The 19,319-nt window shown below is 42.2% G+C and overlaps 1 protein-coding gene across 1 annotated transcript in view; it reads right to left on the reverse strand.

Annotated features, from left to right (window-relative positions):
• Positions 1-18,060, reverse strand: part of APPL2 (adaptor protein, phosphotyrosine interacting with PH domain and leucine zipper 2) — a 33,609-nt gene extending 15,549 nt beyond the window's left edge. Inside the window, exons 1-5 of the mRNA XM_066319990.1 lie at positions 17,958-18,060; positions 13,280-13,378; positions 3,474-3,533; positions 2,906-2,977; positions 260-347 (exon numbers count right to left, since the gene is read on the reverse strand). Of these exons, the coding sequence (XP_066176087.1) occupies positions 260-347; positions 2,906-2,977; positions 3,474-3,533; positions 13,280-13,378; positions 17,958-18,011 (373 nt within the window). The 5' untranslated portion in view covers positions 18,012-18,060. The remainder of the gene's footprint in view (positions 1-259; positions 348-2,905; positions 2,978-3,473; positions 3,534-13,279; positions 13,379-17,957) is intronic.
• Positions 18,061-19,319: the final 1,259 nt, after the last annotated feature.

A 19,319-nucleotide genomic window follows, 5' to 3' on the forward strand; every position in this document is an offset into this window, starting at 1 on the left:
ACAGTGACCCAACAAAGAACAAAGCTTTATTTTTAAACTTGCACCATATGGTGCATAAAACGTTATGTGGTGAACTTGAACTGGTTCTGTCTGAGTAAAAGCATGCACCTGTCAATGAAATTCTGTAGCAGAAAAAACAAAAAAAACCTTTCTGTGAATCATCAAAGAACAAATTAATACATGGCATTATGTCTCAGTTTATGATGAAATAAACAAGAAGGAACATACAAGGAAAATTGAAGCTTAGAACAAAACTTACCTGTTAGATCTTTTTCTCGAAATTGTATTATTGGGAGGACCATTGTATCTGCAAGCTGTTTTGCCAGTTCAGAATGAAGAATATTGAGCTGAAACAGAGAACTGTTCTAAGACACAATGTAAATAAAAAACCCAAACCACAGAGAACATCAAAACACACCAGCCATTTGTGCCCAGCAGACAGGATGTACTTCAATGCTTAAAATACACTTCTCGAGGTATCTGAGACAGATGGGGATGTCTCCCTAAATGCTTCATTCCTGCCTGGTATTTCCCAAGGGTCCAAGAATTTTCAGTTCCCACATAAGGGATTAGGGCAATTCACCTGACCATTAATTCTAATGCTTAACCCCACAGGATTTAAACTGCAATTATCCTTTATTAACCTGTTTTTTTAAGTCTCAATGCCATGGAGTTACAGTCCCACCACCACAACTACAGTGTCTTCCCATGAACAAGGGTTAACCAGGACAAAATCAAAACTGAGGGCAACCACAATGAAAGGTCCCATTCAAATATTTTACCAGCATAGCAGTTTCCTATTCCTGGTTTTGTAAGTGTTTCTAAAGTTCAGCACACAGCTGTTTTAAAGCACCCATGTGACACCAGTTAGGATGAAGGCAGGCAAGGCTTTCACATCAACAGTGATATGCTAAGAATATGAGATGGGTGCAGGTAGGACTGTTGGGGAAGATGAATCAGGGAGACCTTATAAATATGATTGCTTAGCAAAAGATTCTGAAAATATGAAACCTATAATCGAAATAGAAATGAAAGCTTACTATGAGTTGCAGGATACTGAGTCTTAGTTACTATAGAACCTGAAAACAATAGCCTAGCTAGCTGAAGAGAATCCCTTTTGATTGAACAATACCTTTCTGCTGGCTAAGGGATCCAAAGGTCAATGTAGCAAAACAGAAGTCTAAAGAGTAGTTTTTAGAGTTTAAAATATAACACAATATGGTAATATAGTATTTCTTATAGGCTGTATGTAGATTCTATAGGATTTTGTGTCTTGTATTGGTTGGTCACTGTAAATTAGAATATTCATCACAAAAGGAGATGTAATGTATTGTAACAAGGATCTCACTCTCTTAACTCTCTTACCTCTCCTCTTAACTCTTACCCTTCCTCTTCCCCCTATTCTCACTCTCTCTTGCTCTCCTCCCCCTGCCCTTTGCTCTCTCTCCCTTCTCTCTCAGCTCTCACCCTGCTGTTCTTTCTCCCTCTCTCTTTGGGGCTTCCCTCCAGCCCAGGCTGGTGGCTGAAGGCAGGGCCCTTTTACCCACGACCCTTGCAATAAACCCACATGTTCTAGAATATACAGGTCGGCAGAATTCCTTGTCCCAGCCATCCGTGGATTTGCCTATCAATCTAGGACAACTAGAATGAAGGACAACTATCAATCACACTGCTGGAGCACCAGGAGGGTGCCACATGTTGAGGTGACATCCTGCCTGTTTGCTCAGAGTCCTGGATACCTCCAGGCAGCCTCATGCAGGTAAAGATGAAGTCAGGATTTCCCATGAGACAATACAATTCAGTGCTGATAAAACAGACAACTGAAACAGGCACAAGGGGAACACACAGAAAAGGAGGCCAAAGGAATGGAACAAGTTCTCATGAGGGAAAATGAGACTGGCAACTGAGCAGAGGCTTTGAACTTTCTGCCCCCAAATGGCACTGTTCTCTTGAACCTGGGAAGGAGAAAGTTGTTATTTTGATCTGCCTGGAGTTCACATAAGCAACTACAAGACCCGTGATAACAAATGCTCCTTTTTAGTATCCCAAGAACACACATGCAGGAAGAAAAGCCTCAAAAAAAAGTAAACCTTTGGGATTCCTCTAACTACATCCTTAGAGTTATCCATGGGCTCTAAAATTTTTAATTTACTTTTTGTCCCTCAACTCTCTCTCCTCTCCCAAACAGCAGACCTCAGTAGAGCCTTTTGCCTTTTTAATCAAAACTGGAAGTAGACCAACAAGAACAGACTTTTCTGCTGGCACAGCACTGCTCACAGCAGAGAGTGATGTGACAAATGAAACCTAAGCAAGAAGGACCTAGATACCAAGGCTATATTGAAACGTTATATGGGGAGGTCTAACAAAAGCATTTACAAACACTCCCAGTACTTAGCAGAAATCTCCAGGGCGTGGGGCTATTCACTGCATACAGCTTCACTGTCTTCAGCACACAGTACTGCAGCCTTCCTCAGATATTTCTGGATTCTGCATGATCTCACAGTAACAGAACTGCAACTTTACCAACTCACAGCTGCCCTGCAGCCATACCTGGCAAGTTTTGGCTCCAACTGCAGTGTTTAAAGCTTAGGAACGTAAGTGTCATTTTAATACAGAATTAAATAAAAGATTGCACCAACCTAGAGGACACATCCTGTTTTAAGTCTCTTTTTAAATTCCCTTAGGAAGTTCAGCTTTGCTCTGAGGATAGAATATGGGATGAATCCACAGAAACAGCTCTAATTATGAGAGGGTGGTATCAAACCTCTTTATCAAGAATTAATCAACACTAAAACCCAGGCACAATCTAGCCATCAGTGGGAAGGCTCTGAGTCAAAAGGAAAGACCCTAAAAAAAGCCACTAATACTATGCATTGTAAAAAGAGATATTAGCAATTCAAATTACCTCATCCACAACTTTTGAAAAATAATGGAGAGTGGATATCACTTCTTCATCTCCTTTACCTAAGGCAAAATGCTGGAAATAAAAACACACATTTGGTCCATAGATCAATAGAGATTAATATAAAATACAACAAGTTTTACTACAAAGATAATTAATATTTCTACAAAATAAAAAAAAGATAAATGTAAAACCAGAAACTCATTAATAGATATCCTTTTACCCAGCTCATCTTGTGTTAAATGAATGGATTTTGGACAACATTTAATTCTTATTATACTCATTTTAAAGTCATAGAACTGGAACAAACTGACTTGCATCCTCATAAATTCATTAACTCAGATTTCATACCTTTTTGAGGGGTTTTTTATTTGCTTGGCTGGTTATTTTCTTTTTTTAAGATTCTCAGAAATTACCCAAGTCCCTTGAACATCCTGGGGAAATTCACAACTGCCTTCACATGAAACCAAGTAAAGCCCATGCCCTGAGCAGTTCCAGAAAACACACCGTTTACAGACTTCTTCACATGCACTGAGGCAGAAAAGAAAACAAAGCCATGTGCTGAACATACCTGCTTTTCATAGGCAAGGAGCTGCTTCGAAAGCTGTTGTGTGGCAAGACACATTTCATTCTACAAACAAAAATGACATGTTAATAAAAATATGAAAGGTCCCTAGTGCTGCTGTTACCACTACTTTGTTACCATCTTCTTGAATGAATCTGAAACGACTTACACAAACATTCAGCTGTGTGCAAACAGCTAGTCCCAAAATACCTGCACAGATGTCCCGCTTTCAGTCAGGATACAGTTAATTTCTTCTCAGGAGCTGTTACAGGGCTGTGTTTTGGATTCAGAATAAAAGCGGTGCTGATAACACGCCGATGGTTTGGATTTTTGTAAAGTCGTGTTTATCCTAAGTAAAGGATTTTTTTTTTCCTTGACTCGCACTTGGCCAGTAGAAGAGCAGGCAAAAGGAGCTGGGAGGGAGCACAGCTGGGAGAGATGACCCAAAAGGATATTCCACACCATGGAACATGATGTCCAGTAAATAAACAGGGGCAAGTACCCTAAAGGGAGGCCAGTCTGGGTTCGGGAAGGGAGCTCTGGCATCAGTTAGTGGGTGGTGAACAACTGCAATGTGCATTACTTTTTACTTCCTTTTTATCATCATTATTATAATTTAACATTATTATTGTATTTTCCTTTATTTTCAATTATTAAACTACTTTCATCTCAAAATACAGGTTTTACTTTGATTCTCCTCCCCATTCCACTGGGGTGAGTGGGACAGAAATGGGGCTGTCAGAATTTCCAGCTGGTCTTAAACCATAACAACAAAGAAGCAGTAAGAGGTACATACTTCAGATCTACAGCTTAACTACTTTGAATAGAGCTAAGATTGGGGGGTTTGGTTTTAGGCTTGGATTTCCACCCACCAGAAGAAAATAACAAAACTAGGACAACCTCAAACACACAGGCTATCATACCAGCATAAGAATGTTTAATATTGGTTAATCATCTTTCCCCAAAATCTCCATCAATAAAGTAAACCAGGAGATGTGCCTCCATAATGCATTCATGCTCAGGGAATGTACCAATGTAATTACAGCACTTGAAGTGGCTACAGGAGCACAAACCAGCACATCTCTCTTCTCCTGAAAGTACATACACACTTAAGATGTGCTTACACTAGGTAAGATTTGTAGGGAAGGTGTATAATTTTACTTTGACAGCTGGAAAAACCAGACAAGCACTTGGATATGTCAATCTTTGATCAATGTATTCCTAACACCAGAATATCAACTGCTCTGTCCCTGGTTTGTTAACAAGGACTTACAACAAGAATAAAAGAAAAAAGGGAAGGGGGTAACTGACATCTGTCTTAACCCCTATCAGATCCTTCTCATCTTCAGAAATACAGAAAAATAGTAACTTTAAAGGTAATTTTAAACCTTAACAAACCATTCCTGTCTCCAAATATACACAGCCATAGAGAGTTTGTAAAACTAGGAGCAAATCTCTGAACCCTTTCTATTAGGGCTGATACATAAAACCACTAAAACTGGGACACAGCTTGTGTGCTCTCTTATTGTCCCTTGTCATCCTGAGCAAGCAGAGCCCAGCACAGTGAACTATCTGGGCCAGAGACCCTGAGACACCCCTTGCTTTGGCCTGCTGCCACCTGTGACATACTGCACTACAGCCTGGTGCTTCTGCACCACCTCGGCGTGCCAGGAACAGGGCAGCAGGGCCCAACATCCAGTCAGTGTTAAAGTGTGCCCAAGAGCTCAGGGGAGAAATAAAAAAAGCCAAACCAAACCAGCCGCAGCCTAGGTACCAGCAACTGCATATGAGCACGCGACAGGAAAAGCTGAACGAGGTAATTTTGACCATCTTAAAACACCATCTTATGACACTCACAGGCGGGAGGAGACGGCACAGCAGAGGCTGCTGAGGCACCAACAGGAGTTCAGAGCTGAGATAATGTGAGGCCATGCTCGGATCATGCACACCCCATGACTATTCTCACTTCACAGTGACTTGATTAGTCTCATTTCTTGTCTCAGCCCAATTAGTAATAAGCACCACACTTCCACACAATGGTAATGCCAACAATTCCTGTAAGTTTTGCAGGTCGGTTATGCGGATTGCCTAGGGTTTTTTTCTTTACACAAACACTTGGTATTTAAGCATTTTCCAAGGCAGAGGATGGAAAAGGATGTTGTGCCTTATAATGAAAAAAACCAAACCCTGTTAAGGGCTTGGGCATGGATAAGAATGAGCCTTAATTATCTGTCCCCAAGCAGTAAGAACACCAGAGAGATGTTGCCACCTTCAAAGTGGGAGCTGGCAAAGCAATGAGTTTATGACAGGGAGGACAGGACTCCCTGCAAGTGTTCAGAAGACATTAAAAGGGTTTGTTTGTATGTATGTGGGAGGAAATTAAGATCACAAAAAGAAGCAGAGATTCTCAGACCTGGCATCACTTTCATAAACATAACCTCAAGGACAGTCTTCTTGCAGTTCTTACCCAGCTCTAAGTCCTCACACAGCGATTGTGATGCCACCTGTAAGTTGTACAGCTGCATCAGGGTGAGAGAAGTCTTTTGAAATAAACCAAGTATCAGAAACATGTCTTCCCCCTGTCTGTTACTTATTCCTGCAAAGTCTGCAGTTTCGTGATCTGCTCTGAATCTGGAAAATACATGCTTCTGGTTTAAATCTGCTAACACTTAAAAGAAGCTTCAGAATAATGGGCTGGTAAAAACAAACCACCAAAATCCCCAACCCCAAAAAACCCTGGCCAACGAAAGACATCCTATTCCGTTGTGTTTGCCATCCACAAAGCTTCTACCAGTTTGGTTTTTAGACTCAATCCTCAATATCCTCACTTACTATTCAAAGGGCATCACTCCTCATCTGTGTGGGGCAGTTTGAAGCTTGGCAGTGTAAAGAGGTGCATGGAATAAGCATCTTCCAGGGATCACCATTCCCCAGGAGTGGCCTCCAGTATGTGACAGGATGATGGGACAACCCACTGCTGCCTGCTGGTCACATTCTTCATTTACTGGCTCAGTTCTTTGTGTCAGAACACCACAAACTTGTTATTCAATCCCTACCCATGTGGAAAAGTTCATCCTGGGTCCTTCATCTTCCCTCCCAACACCTGCCAGATTTAGTTCCCATCAGAGGTACAAAATCATTCATTTTATCATTTGGGAAAAAACCCAAACAAAAATCAAAACAAAAAATAGACAAACACGAAGAAACTGTAAACAAATCAAGTTAAGCTAGCAAGTTGAAACACAGTCCATTGCATAAGGAACAGGAAGCAGGCAAAGTGCTTTGCTGACCTAGTGATAATACTGCATTGCTAAGCACACTAATCTGGGAAAGTTTGGTTTAATCCTCCTCCCATTTCTTCCTAATCAGCCTTTTCCCCTCCCCCTGCCCTGCTGCCATTCAGTTCCAAGACTTAGAAGTTATTTGCATTGCTTCAGTTGACAGATCCACTAAATCCAGGCAAATTATTTTAACAGGTTTTAATCTATTTCCAAGGCATTTTCCCATGGATACAGCAACTTTGATTTCCTTTGTCCTGAAGTGACTGCAATTCAATATACCACAGCAAAAGAAAACGTACAATACATTCCTGACTCCACATCTCTTTCATATTCTCTTGACATTTCAGAATTCATCATGTATTTATGGAGTGGGAGAGCTATCAATGAGATGATCTATCAAGTAAAAGCTCAATAAAATCCTGAACAGAAACTGAAGCCTTCTAAATGAAGGCAAACTTAACCAGTACTGGGCCTTGCCAATACATTCATTTGCCCTAGATGGCTTTTACTTAACATGGAAGACATCTCTGCAGCATTAATGTAAAAATAGTGTAGAAGAAGAAAGAACAATATGTAAATAAGTATAATGAAATCAGTAGTGAATACAGATATGCTGACTTTTTTTTTTTTTTTCCTTTTCTTTAACCCTGGCTTGCATGATAGCCCTAGGAATAGATTACTGTAAGTCTAGTTCAAATGGGTAAGGTAATGGAAGTGGTGTCTTGAATCTAGCATTAATCTACCAGAAATGAAAACCAGCAAGTTTAAAAAATATTGTTTAATTTTCAAGTTACTTCAATACCTGACCCTGACTTCAAATATGTCAGTGGACAAAAAAAAAAAAAAAAAAAAAAAAAAAAGTCCAGCTTATTTTCTGAGCTAGTGCCCAGAGTAAAGATGTGTGGTTGATTTCACCTTCTTCATTACCACTTTTATTCACTAAACTGTTCATATCATCAGAAGAGACTGATCCTTCTACAACCTCCAGGCTGTTTACAATTTCCCACCAAGGCAGTCCATCCATTTTTAGGATCTCTGTATTTCTCCAAAATAAACTCTGAGGACTAATCTGCTGAAATCCAAAGGTATTTCTGTAGACAGTTGTCTAACAGACTACAGATTTGAGGGCATGTAAAGGATTAAGTCGAGCTATAAATTAACTTCTAAAGACACAGATATTCCAGCATGCCCAGTTCCAATCCCAATATAATGAACCTTCATGCAAAACAACTTTCCTACTCCAGCTACAGTTGGCATTTTTAAAACTACAAGTAAATACCACACAGAACTGCCAAAGGCTGCTTCATATAAACAAGCAAGACACTGGTAAAGACATTTACCCATGCACTCTGTACGTGCAGAATGACACATAAAAAATTTGGGCTTACATCTGGGAAAACTTAATGCCTCACCAAAGAGAAAAAAGACCCAAATATGTGGTTGAAGTGGAGGACCCTGGAGGTAGTTGCATCCTGTCCACCCTTTCAGAACTCAGCAACACATTTACCTTCAAAATCAGGCACAGCACAGAAAGAACTGGGTCTTGATACAACAGTTTTATGCAGCTCCATTTACATATTCTTATCTTCCTACAAAACAGAATTATCCAGCAATCTAGTAAATGGCACTGTCCTACAGGCTTAGGTTTGCATATTAAATGACTTGGAAACATGAACCCAGGGCTGCAGAAGCTAAGCCTCACCAGGGTGCTCAGGCTGCACAGCACTTTACAAGATCAGGCTAACATATGGCTTGCCCTGGTGCTGATTTACAGCATGGCATTCCATCCTTGCAAATGGGAACAGTTCAGCAAAGCATCATCCAACAGCTCTAAGGAACAGAAGCCACCGGTCAAAGCTGTGCTGAAAAACACCAAAAGCAGCCACGATAGGATGGTTAGATCAGTACAGAAAGAACCTCTTGTGTCAAAAGAATTACTATCAGCAGGCTATCCATACACTTATGCTGCCTCAGATCTCTAGATTCTCCTTAGCACAATGTTAACTTGCTTCCAGGCACGATGACAATGCTGAATTTACAGGCAGCACTAAACACAACTCCCATGCCTTTGTAAACATATTAGTTCTCATGTGGTAATCTTCTGCTTATCTCTGTCAGCAACATATGGTGAATATGCCTCAGGAAGGTAAGAGGTATGATGCAAACTTACGAGTATGGCATAATAATACACAGAGTATTTCACAGAAGTCAGTGACAACAACTGTAATTTATTGCAAATGTTTGTTCCAGTCTAACACCCTGTTGGCAGCTTCTCTATGTTGAACTAAAAGTTTATAAAAGGCTAACTTAGTTTTTGTTCCATCAAAATGTTTTAGGGAAAAAAGATCTTATAATTTGAAAAGGGAACATAATTGTTCCTTTAGACATGAAAAGAAAAAAATTAAAGGAAAAGCTGTATCTGCACTTACTTGCTAATTAAAAAAGAACTCTCAGTAATTTGGGCTAGCTATGCAACATAATAAATATGAAAGTCCATGCATAGCTTAAAGAGCCTGACACGCAATCACTGAGTTACAGCCTACTGAAGGCAGTACACAGGAAAATCAAACAAGCAGCACTTTTCAGAAATGCAGACACAAGAAATTGTGAATTTGCAGAGGGAAGTTACGCTTATGAATCACTACCTAAAATAGCTTGACAGATTCAAGCTGTCCTGACACCCGTGTAAAGTGGTACCTATGAACCAAGACTAGTCCATAACTATCAAAAGTTTCTCTAAGAGTCTGGACATAAAAAGGCAGTGAGCTGCAGAGGTTGTGGCTGCTTTGCCTGTGTGCCTCTGGAATCACAAGACAACTGCTCACAGAGACAGATGCTGAAGGAGATTGTGCTTCACCATTCCCATGCTGTTCCCTCTCCAGATGTATTGATGAAGACACCACGTGTTTCCTTTTACTCCTCTTCTGACACCACTGCCCCCGTATCTAGACATGTTTGTCAGCACTCATGAGATGAAATCTCTTCACAATGACAGATTATTCCATCTTACTCTCCTCTTACCTGCTCAACTGTTTAGCCCTTCTTATAGTCAGTTAGAGACACAAGAGCCTCATAAGGTTTTTAAAGGCATTTTGCTTCAAGTGAAGATTCCCAACTCGGCCATTTCTAGAGCATGATGGAGAAATGGAAATGATAGTAAAGCTCTGAAAACAATTCACTGTGACAGTGGTCAGGAAGATAAACAGGGCACACTTTGCTCACAAACCATTGCAAGAACCTCAGCATTGTAAATTAAGCAAATTAGATTTTCTAAGAGCCCTTGCTTGCTGCTGCATTATAATACTGCTCAGGTAATAAAACAGGCAGACTGACAAACACAACATTCACAGAAATCAGCAGTAATGCCAGATGCAACATGAGGGCTTGCATGCAAGAAGGAAGCACTACAGGAATAAACTCTGTAAGGAAGATTTCCTGTATAAGACCACTACTGTGGTAACTATTTCAGGGTACTACAGCACAGCTGGGAGATCTACAGCAGGACGTGTTATATGTACTCACATGGGTGTGGTTTATTTGACGAGTATAAAAATGCTTCATTATGCTTTACTGTATTTAATCACATTGGTTTGCCAGATCAACCAAACCTCACTCCTCCAGGGCTACTTTTGGGTCCTGTGACTTCTCCTTAATCAGGGCATCAGGGCAACCTCACTCCTCCAGTGCTACTTTCAGGTTCTGCTGCTTCTCCTTAATCATGGGATGCACACTGCATCTGTGCCTTGTAGCATCACAGCCTCTTTGTCACTAAAAAAGCTCCATGTGCAGAAGAGTCCCCACCTGACCCCACGTGGTGTGGGTGCCCAGGGAGGTGAGAGAACTGTCCCCATCTTGCAGGGCATCCAGAGGCTTGCACAGCACCAAGGGCCTTGCAGCCAAGGCAACCTGCTACCCTTGCATCAGGCAGCTGCAGCCCAGGCAGCAGAGCCACTGCTGCACAGGATGCTGCACACCCCCTCTTACACTCTTTTTAAAGTACTGCTCAGATACACAGAAGTCTGAAAAGATGCTTAAAAGGATTCCTACTTTTCTAAATTTTTCTTTAAAAAAACTGCAGGCAAGTATTTATTTTTCACACTCCTTTTGAATGCACTGATCTAAGTGCTTACAGAAGTTTGAGCTGTCGCTTTACAAATTTATTGTGGCTCTCCACGCAGAGCAGTGTTTTGAGACAGCTATATGCATATATTCCCATGGTTAATTAACAACATGCAGTTGGTAGCAATTGCTGCTCTCCTGAGACTTTGCACTAAAGCAATGTTAACTAACGTTATTTGATCACAAGTTACAGTGGTTTGAATTACATGAAAATCTGGGTTTTCATCACAAGAAACACCAAATTCCTAGTAAGCTAGCCCAAAAAAATCTTGAAAACATGGTGAAGACATCTGGGAAATGTTAAAGTTCAGAACAAACTATGGAAAAAACCCAAAATTAACCGTTTTTTTAAACTGTCCTAAGTGTTTTGAGGGGCCATAAGCCCTAAATTTTCAGTACTGGAGACTGGTACAACCCACTGCTGCTTTGTCTGCCATGACTGTGATCCCAAGCCATTTTATGCTCATTGCTTTAAAGTAGGTCAGTATCTGTAATTCCTATCTTACAGATATGGAAATCAGAGCAGGACATGACAATGACTTTGCAAAGAGAAAATCTGACTTTGCAGAGACAAAATTTAAGTCAGGAAAAAAAAAAGGCAAATTCAGAAAGTGGCTTCTCAATACTCTCAGCTTTTACAGAATTGCTAACACCTCCTAAAATGCTGCTATTGAGGCCCAGATAACACAGCAACAAAAAGGCTTTTTCTCTGAAACTGTGATTAGGCAGCCAAGAAATATCACACACATTTTTCTTAACTGTCCATTTATGTTTAGTAGGCAATTCAGCATTATTCTTCTATTTCTACATCTCAAAATTGCATCAGACTCCAAAGACCTATTTCAAAGGATACAGCCAATATTCACAAGTGACTGAATATTTACATCAAACTAAAGCAGTCTTCAGGAAAGAAGTGGCCAAAAAGTGCTAGAAAAATGAAGAAGACCCAGTAGTACTGCAAAATACTGATGGGTAAATGTACTGAGACAATGAGAAGAAAAAGGAAATGTTGTAATTGTGGTGAAACAGAAATGAAGAAGGCTAAAAACCAAGATGGAAAGGAAGAGGCAAACAAAAAAAGCTTTTTTTTTTCCTGAATCACAGACCAGAGCAACCACTTCCTAAAATGACATCCTAAAGTGTCATCACTATTGGAAAAGGACATGCAGCCTACAAGCTGGACATTGAAAATCAAATTTATTTCCTGATTCCCTTCTTCATCCATTTCAATCCTACTCATCTTTGCTGTCAGATTGCTGCCACCCAACATGCCCACACTCTGTTACTCTTAAAGCACAATGACTCTAGCAAAATGACTATCCCTGACTGTCAGTGCTGAGCTCATGTCACCTCTCGAGCCCTCAGCCATGCCCTGCATCACTTCCTATCTACCTAAGACATGCTGCAAACCTCTGGCTGCTCTGCATTTCCACAACACTCAGGACATGAAGACTTTAAACCTCTCCAAAGCTGGATCTTCCAGGTGTAGGCAGCCAGATCCTGGGCAAATGGTTCTTCCATGTCAAACTATCAGTCACCCAAAGAGCTGTCTCACCAAATGGACATACTTGCAGTAGACGTACAGCTGAGCTGATTTCTAATAATGTAAGAATCAGGCACTCTTCAGTGAAATTCAAAATACCCCTGAGTTCTCAATCTGTGCACTCTGATTTACTGGTTTAAGTGTAGAAAAGTTGTTTCTAGTGAACTCAGGAATTTAACCAACATAAATTCCTGCAAAACTTCCATGAGACATCGTGTATGTCTTTCAAGACCCAGATATGGCATTTTGAAACACCTAATTTCACACACATGGGAATCAGCTTCACTGAAAATCACTTAGATTTACATTTTCCAAACGCACTGGATATAATTTTTCTTTACAGGTTTTACTTTCAAAGGGATTTAGTCATCTAGGTCATGTAAACACTCTAGGAAATGTTATTTCTCCTGCTCATGTTTTTTTCACAACTACTGTAGACTTTCACAACTACCTGACTTTAGTACAACCCAAAATGCACATTTGGTCTGCAATCAATGGATACGGGCAGCTCCCTTCAGGAGGTGAGTCAAAACATGAAAGTTGGAGCCTAAAGTCAGTGTGCCGACCTGGGAACACATTTTGGCAACAATTTTGCCAAGGCTGGCCTCCCCAAAAGCTAAGGACACAGCACAGCTTTACTTCAATTAATTGTGTGGAGACAAAGTAAGTGACTCTCTTTTTTTCGTGAATATGAGCTTTCTGAGCATCAAGGCAGGAAGAGATTGAGCTATCAGATGAAAAACATCCACAACTCCTCTTAAACCACAGAAGGTGCATGCACTTAGCAACTCTAATATAAATAACAGCATCGTAATAGCAATTTATCCTTTACTCTACATTGAACAAAAGAAATACAAATGAAAAATTACCTGGGCGCCATAGACTCGTTGCATTGCCTGAAGCAACTGGTTTGTATATTCAGTGAGGGTGCCTGCATCTTCTTCAAAAACACTGAGCAAAGAACGAGTCTTTAACAAAAGAAAAAAAAAACAGTTTTCAGTCCTGAGCAGAAATATTAGAAAGAATCAAACAACTACAAAGCAATGATAGTAAAAAGCAATCAGAAATAATATGCCCTTGACTAGCATGATTCTGTGTACTCAGAATCTCTAAACACATGGAAATTAGCTCTTTTTTTATGGAAAGGCAAACGGAGGCACAAGGAGACAAACTAATAAAATGCTTCGGCCACATCCCAACTCTCAGGCTCTTGCTCCTACTAACAGTCCTTACAACACAATTAGGAATGTAAAAAATCCTGAATATCTTCCTGCTGACGACAGTAATTTAAACCACATTAAGGACCGGGGGTCAAACACCACTGCTTGCTCACTTTACTTTTCTAGTGTCAGGCTGCACTGAAAGCACCCCTTTCCAGTGAGATAATTTACACTCTGTTATTCACTCCCCACTGTCTTGAGCAACTCTTAAGGGGCCACAGCCAGTGTGAGCTGGACCAAACAACTGAGTGCTCATCTCCAAGACACACACAAGGATACACCCATTTGGAGATGCCCTGTACTTTCTTCATTCTGCTAACTCATCCTTGTCAGCAAGCAGGAAGGGAAAGGAAGAACTTATCTTAAAAACACAAATTCCCTTGGTTTGTTGAGGTGGAATCATCAGGAATAAAGAATTATGCTGGTGACACAGCTCCCAAGATGGGAAAGAAAAGATATTTCAGAATAATACTGGGCTCCAGAATTTTGTAGATCTTTACAATAATTAAAGAGGAAAGACTGTCCCTTTAACAAAGTCATGATCCATACTTAGTCTTAGCTTTGATAAATCCAATCTATTTGAAGCTAACTGGAAATGTCTCTCCATCTGTACAGCTAACTTATATGACATTAATGAGCTTCATTGGCTTACATGAGGGACATACATAAACTCCAGTACTTTTACAGACATGACAGCCCTGTAAAAGAGCAAGTGCTTTATTTATCCCCCTATTACAGGAATCTCTAATGCACCTAAAATATCCAGGTTCAGATTTGGGCAATTTATTTTTAAAATTTTAAGATACTCCACTATTTTAACAAAAGGCACGTGCATTTTCCAAGGCGTTTTTTCTTCTCTGCAAAACTCTCTGCCCAGACTTTCTTCGTCCTGGAAAATTCCACACCAGCATCCTTCAAGAATCCTGGCCCTATGATTAACTATCATTTCACCTCTGCTGAGAATTATCTAAGCCAGAAACTAATGCTGCTCAGCAGTTAAAATACATGACCTGGGAGTCAGTCTTTGGGTTCTCTTCACAACCTTCTTACTCTGAGTAACTCCAAAATCTCCCAACAGTTCACTCTGCTGATGTGCTGCGCTGCTACATTTTCTACCTGAGAGATGCTGGCAGTTTGGGAAGCTAGTCTGAGATCCTAGCACGTAAGGGAATACACATTACAAAATATTGTTTTAAAATAAAGACAAAATAAAAACCAGAGAATGGAAAGGGTTTTTTTTTTTTTTTTCCACAAAAACCAATGGAATGGATACCAGGAACATGAATGTTTAAAGAACCTTGGTACAGAACTTCCCTGTAAGGACAGCGGCATGTTTTTGAGAGTCTTCCACATTAAGATATCATTTCAGTAACTGAAAACACATTGATTTTCAAAAATATCTGGTTGCAAATGTTTTATCTTCAATGATGTATCAAAACAAGCAAAATAATGTCAACAAACCATCTTGTATTATACAATGCTCAACTGCCTTGTTTTGTGTTACAACGACACACGAAAAGCACAAGGTACAAAGATGGTTAAAAGATAAATCTGGGGAAAGCAAAAATTATAAAACTTGACACAATGTTTATCAAGCCAAATCTCAAGCCAAAACTAAAAGGTTGTAAAGAAATTGCTTGAAGTAAGCTACAAATCACACACTTCTGCCTGCTGGAAAGGGTTCCCAAATACAGGAATGTCAGCCACATTAGTAAATTTTACTGAATTTTTGCAGGTTCAGATATTTCATTTGTCTAAACATGGCTTGAGGTAGAACAGCTCCAGGAACCAACTTCTGAGAGTCTTGGCCTCTGTTATTAGTACACTGTTCAAAAATAATAAAAACAATAAATGATTCAGACAGTTTGGAAGTTATTCTTGGAAACTTTTACATTTAAGAATACCATATGAAATCACTGCAACAAAATACCAGCACGTGTGTACTTTCTTTGTTGCTGTTCCGACAAATTTTGGAATAGCAGCTAATGCTGCTGAAATAAACCAGTAATCCAATATTAAGCTAACATTTAGGAGGCCCCATTATTCACCATTATCTCAGCTTCTGGAAAGATAGGAAGAAATTTTCTAGTTTCATGTAAGTACTTCCCTTGATTTTAGCACGACTGCTGACATAAATTTTTCTCTATTTTGTAGCCAAACACCTCAAAATTAGAAAACTTTTTTTGGCCTCTTTCAGCCACTGTCTGGAGACAAATCAAGACAAAAGTACTGCACTGATGGGGAGAGAGAAATCAAGTTTGAGACACCTAATGAAGAAATAACTTTGGCCTAATTCTCCTTGGTCTTGCATGCAAATCACACACTTCCCACAGATTATACCAAGTGACGTTATATCCTCATTTCACCATCCCTTTGCACTCCTGTGACTGTGGAGAGCAGAACAGAATCACGTTCCTTCACACAGAAGTAAACGATCCTGTCAGATGCTGTGCTCATTTCTGCGAAACAGAGACTTTTCCCCTTGATTTTACGAATCTAAAGCTCTCCGCAGTGATAAAAAATAATAAAAATATAAAAGACTGAAAAAATTCACTCCTGCTCCCTTGCATCAAAAGAACGTATTTTAGTAACACTTGGCCATCATAAAAATTAAACAATGTCCCTCCCTCCAAAAAAGAGCTTAGAGAAAAAGCAATGACCAAAATAAGGCAAAACATCCTGCCAATATTCAGGTTTATGCACAGCCTGACACTCCAGTAATTGCAAAGGAGATGTTAACAGGCATTATTTCAGGACACAGGAAAGACAACAACCTCCACATTCAGTTCACTGCATTGTTCAGCTGCTTTAAGTCAGTGTTATATTTTTATTCATTAAGGGAAGTGTTGACTGAAGAGGTAAATTAGTTCACTGCTGCATGTCAATGTCTTCAGCTTTACTAGGCAGTGGGTAGGTTAATGCTAAAAATGTTACTAACTACTAGTTGTAACCAGTAATCTGGTACATTCTGGTAAACTGTGGAAGACAGAAAAGCTCATGCTGGTAAGGAATCTGCAGATCACCTTGTCCAAACCTCTGCTCCAAGGAGGGCTGACTCTGGTGTAACATCACGTTACCCAACACTTCTCCCAGCCCAGTGTTTAAAATTCCCAAGGATGACTACAGATATGTCACATCAAACAGATGATGGAAATCCTTCTTACTAGAATGGGATTTCACGAAATTACAAAAAAAACCCAAAAAAACCAAAACAAACCACCAAAAAAAAACCCAAAAACCCAGGATAAAAGAAGGCAATTAAGATAAGATCCAAGGCTCATTAGGTTCTGACAGGTGCACTTTCAACCTCTCCTTCAGAACGTCTCATGACAGACTCTGCAACACCTTGCAGCAATCTGCTCCACAGCTTACCTATTCGCTCCTCCTCCTGATCCATCAGCAGACGAGTCAGGATTACAACACAGGGTTACCTGGGCGCCGGGCCCATACAGATTCACCCTGCTCTCCTATGTTCCTTCCCTGCTCCACCAACTACTTCTGTACCTCTCTCTGCACCACACCTTGTCCCCAAACTCATTCACCTTCTGCACTGCTCTGTCAATCTCCGCTCTTTCCCCTTTCCTGTTACTTCTCTCCTCCACTCAAGCAGCCCCTGAACACACCAAGACACGGCGTGTTTTTCTCTGTGGGGCTTCCACAGCGCCAGGGGTCCCCTGTGCGGCCGGCCACCAGCAGCTGGGGCCAAAGGAGGAACATCCTGAACATCCTCCTGCACTCGGGAAGGGCAGCGACCGCCTCTCCTCGCTCCTCAGACCCCTTCAAGAAGGAGGTCGCCTTCGGTGAGAGCCGCCTGGCTTATCCCCATGGGAACTCCTGTACGGGAGGTGCGGCCCTTGAGGAGCAGGCAGGCTGGTGGCGACACTCCCCCAGCCCATTTTGTCACCGAGGCCAGGTGACTCACCGCGCACAGGTGTCCCTTTCCCTTCGGGGGAAGCCAGCGCACCGAGCCCTGCCCACCTGTCCTTCCCCGACACACCTGGGCCGGTCGGGGCAACCCTGACAGCCACCGAGCGCACACCCGGAGCGCGGAAAGAGCCACAGGAGTCTCACTAAGGGCGGTGAGGACAAAGCGCGCAGTGCCCCCTGCGCTGGGGACAGCCCTTGTCCTAGGACACACAGAGGAGCACACTCCGCCTGCTTTTCCCCGACGAACGCTGCCGCGCCGCGCTGTCCCCTCACGGCCCGCGGCACCCCTCTCCCCGCCCCGGGACGCTGCCCGCCGACCCTCGCCAGCTGTCAGCCCGCGGGCACCGAGCCTTCAGGCGCCTCACACCGACCCACGGGCTGTCCCGGCCGCGGCCGCTACCTGCGGGCTGTCCTGCAGAGCCTCCTCCAAGAGCAGCTTGTCGACGGCGGGCATGTTGTCGCTGAGACGCGGCGGGGCCGTGGCCGGAGCGGGCGGCGCGGCGGTGGCACGCCCCGGCGGCGGGGCTCGGCAGCGCCCGTCCCTCCCTCTCTGAGGGCGGCCGCGGCCGGGCACGGCAGCACGGCTCCTCTGTGTGGGCCGGGGCTGCTCACTCCGCCCAGTTCCCGCTGGAGGAAGCGAGTCACGGCGAGCCTTCCTGCCGCCATTAGCGCTGCGGGCTCAGATGGGGGGCGGCCCGTGCCCTCAGCCCACAGGGCCGGCAGCGGCCTCCCGCAGCTCCGCTCTCCTGGGAGCAGCGCTGCGGCCCTGCATACCCCTGAGCTGGGAGAGGCTCTGGAGGCGCGTGGGTGTGATAAAAGCCCGGGGAAGATCACCCTCGGCAGCCTGAGCTCCTGAGGCCCGGGGGCTCCAGCTTTGGCGAGCCCTGTCCTCAGGGGCACGGCACGGACATTGCCTGCGGTCAGCACAGCCGCTGCGTTTGTTCGTGTCCGGGGACAAATCTGCCCGGTGAAACTGCGCTCCAAACAGGCAAATCCCCACACATCCATAGCCTCATAACACTTGGGGGGTTACCAGGGATGCATTTTAAATTAGTAGTCCTTCATGTGCTGAAATATGTTTTCATTGCTATTTTGACGCTGTCTTAATTGCGCTGGATAACTCCGGCATTTGGACATTAATTCAGATACTTAGTTGAACAAAATCATTGTTAGCAAAGTGAGCGCAGCTTGATCTGTGAGTATTTGGTTATATACATGCTTTTGACGGGTGTCCATTTCTTTTAGATACCTTAGCCTCTCCAAAAGTCCAGCAGGTAACAGATCTTGCAGGGAAGTTGCTCCATTCTCAGCTGTGGCTTTTGTTGCCCCAGTGTGCCTCAAGATACAAGTGGAGATACTCACATCCAGAATCTCATGGAAGAAAAAAACCAAAACCAGCCAACCAAACAAACAAAAACAACCCCAAAAAACCACCCGCTCCTCAAGACTTTAGGAAGGATCCTAGCAATTAAACAGGATATGCAAACAACCACTCTGGCCATAGGATGCTACCATCTTCGAAGAAGTTTCACAATCTTCGTATAACTCACATTGCTACCCTCTTTTAAAAGAAGAAAAATAATTTTTTAAAATGCAGCTTGAGTTGTAAAAGAACTCCAAACATTAATATCGGCCAGCTTTTTGTACCTAAGTCCCACTGGATTTTTCCACTTCTGTCATTCTTGAGCAAAATAGCAAGCATTTTGTATGACAAGGCAATTGCTAATAAAGATTGACGTGGTTTTTTTCTGATCAGAAGACT

This window comes from Sylvia atricapilla, chromosome 5 (genome assembly GCF_009819655.1).
Source record: "Sylvia atricapilla isolate bSylAtr1 chromosome 5, bSylAtr1.pri, whole genome shotgun sequence".
In the NCBI taxonomy this organism is placed as follows: domain Eukaryota; kingdom Metazoa; phylum Chordata; class Aves; order Passeriformes; family Sylviidae; genus Sylvia; species Sylvia atricapilla.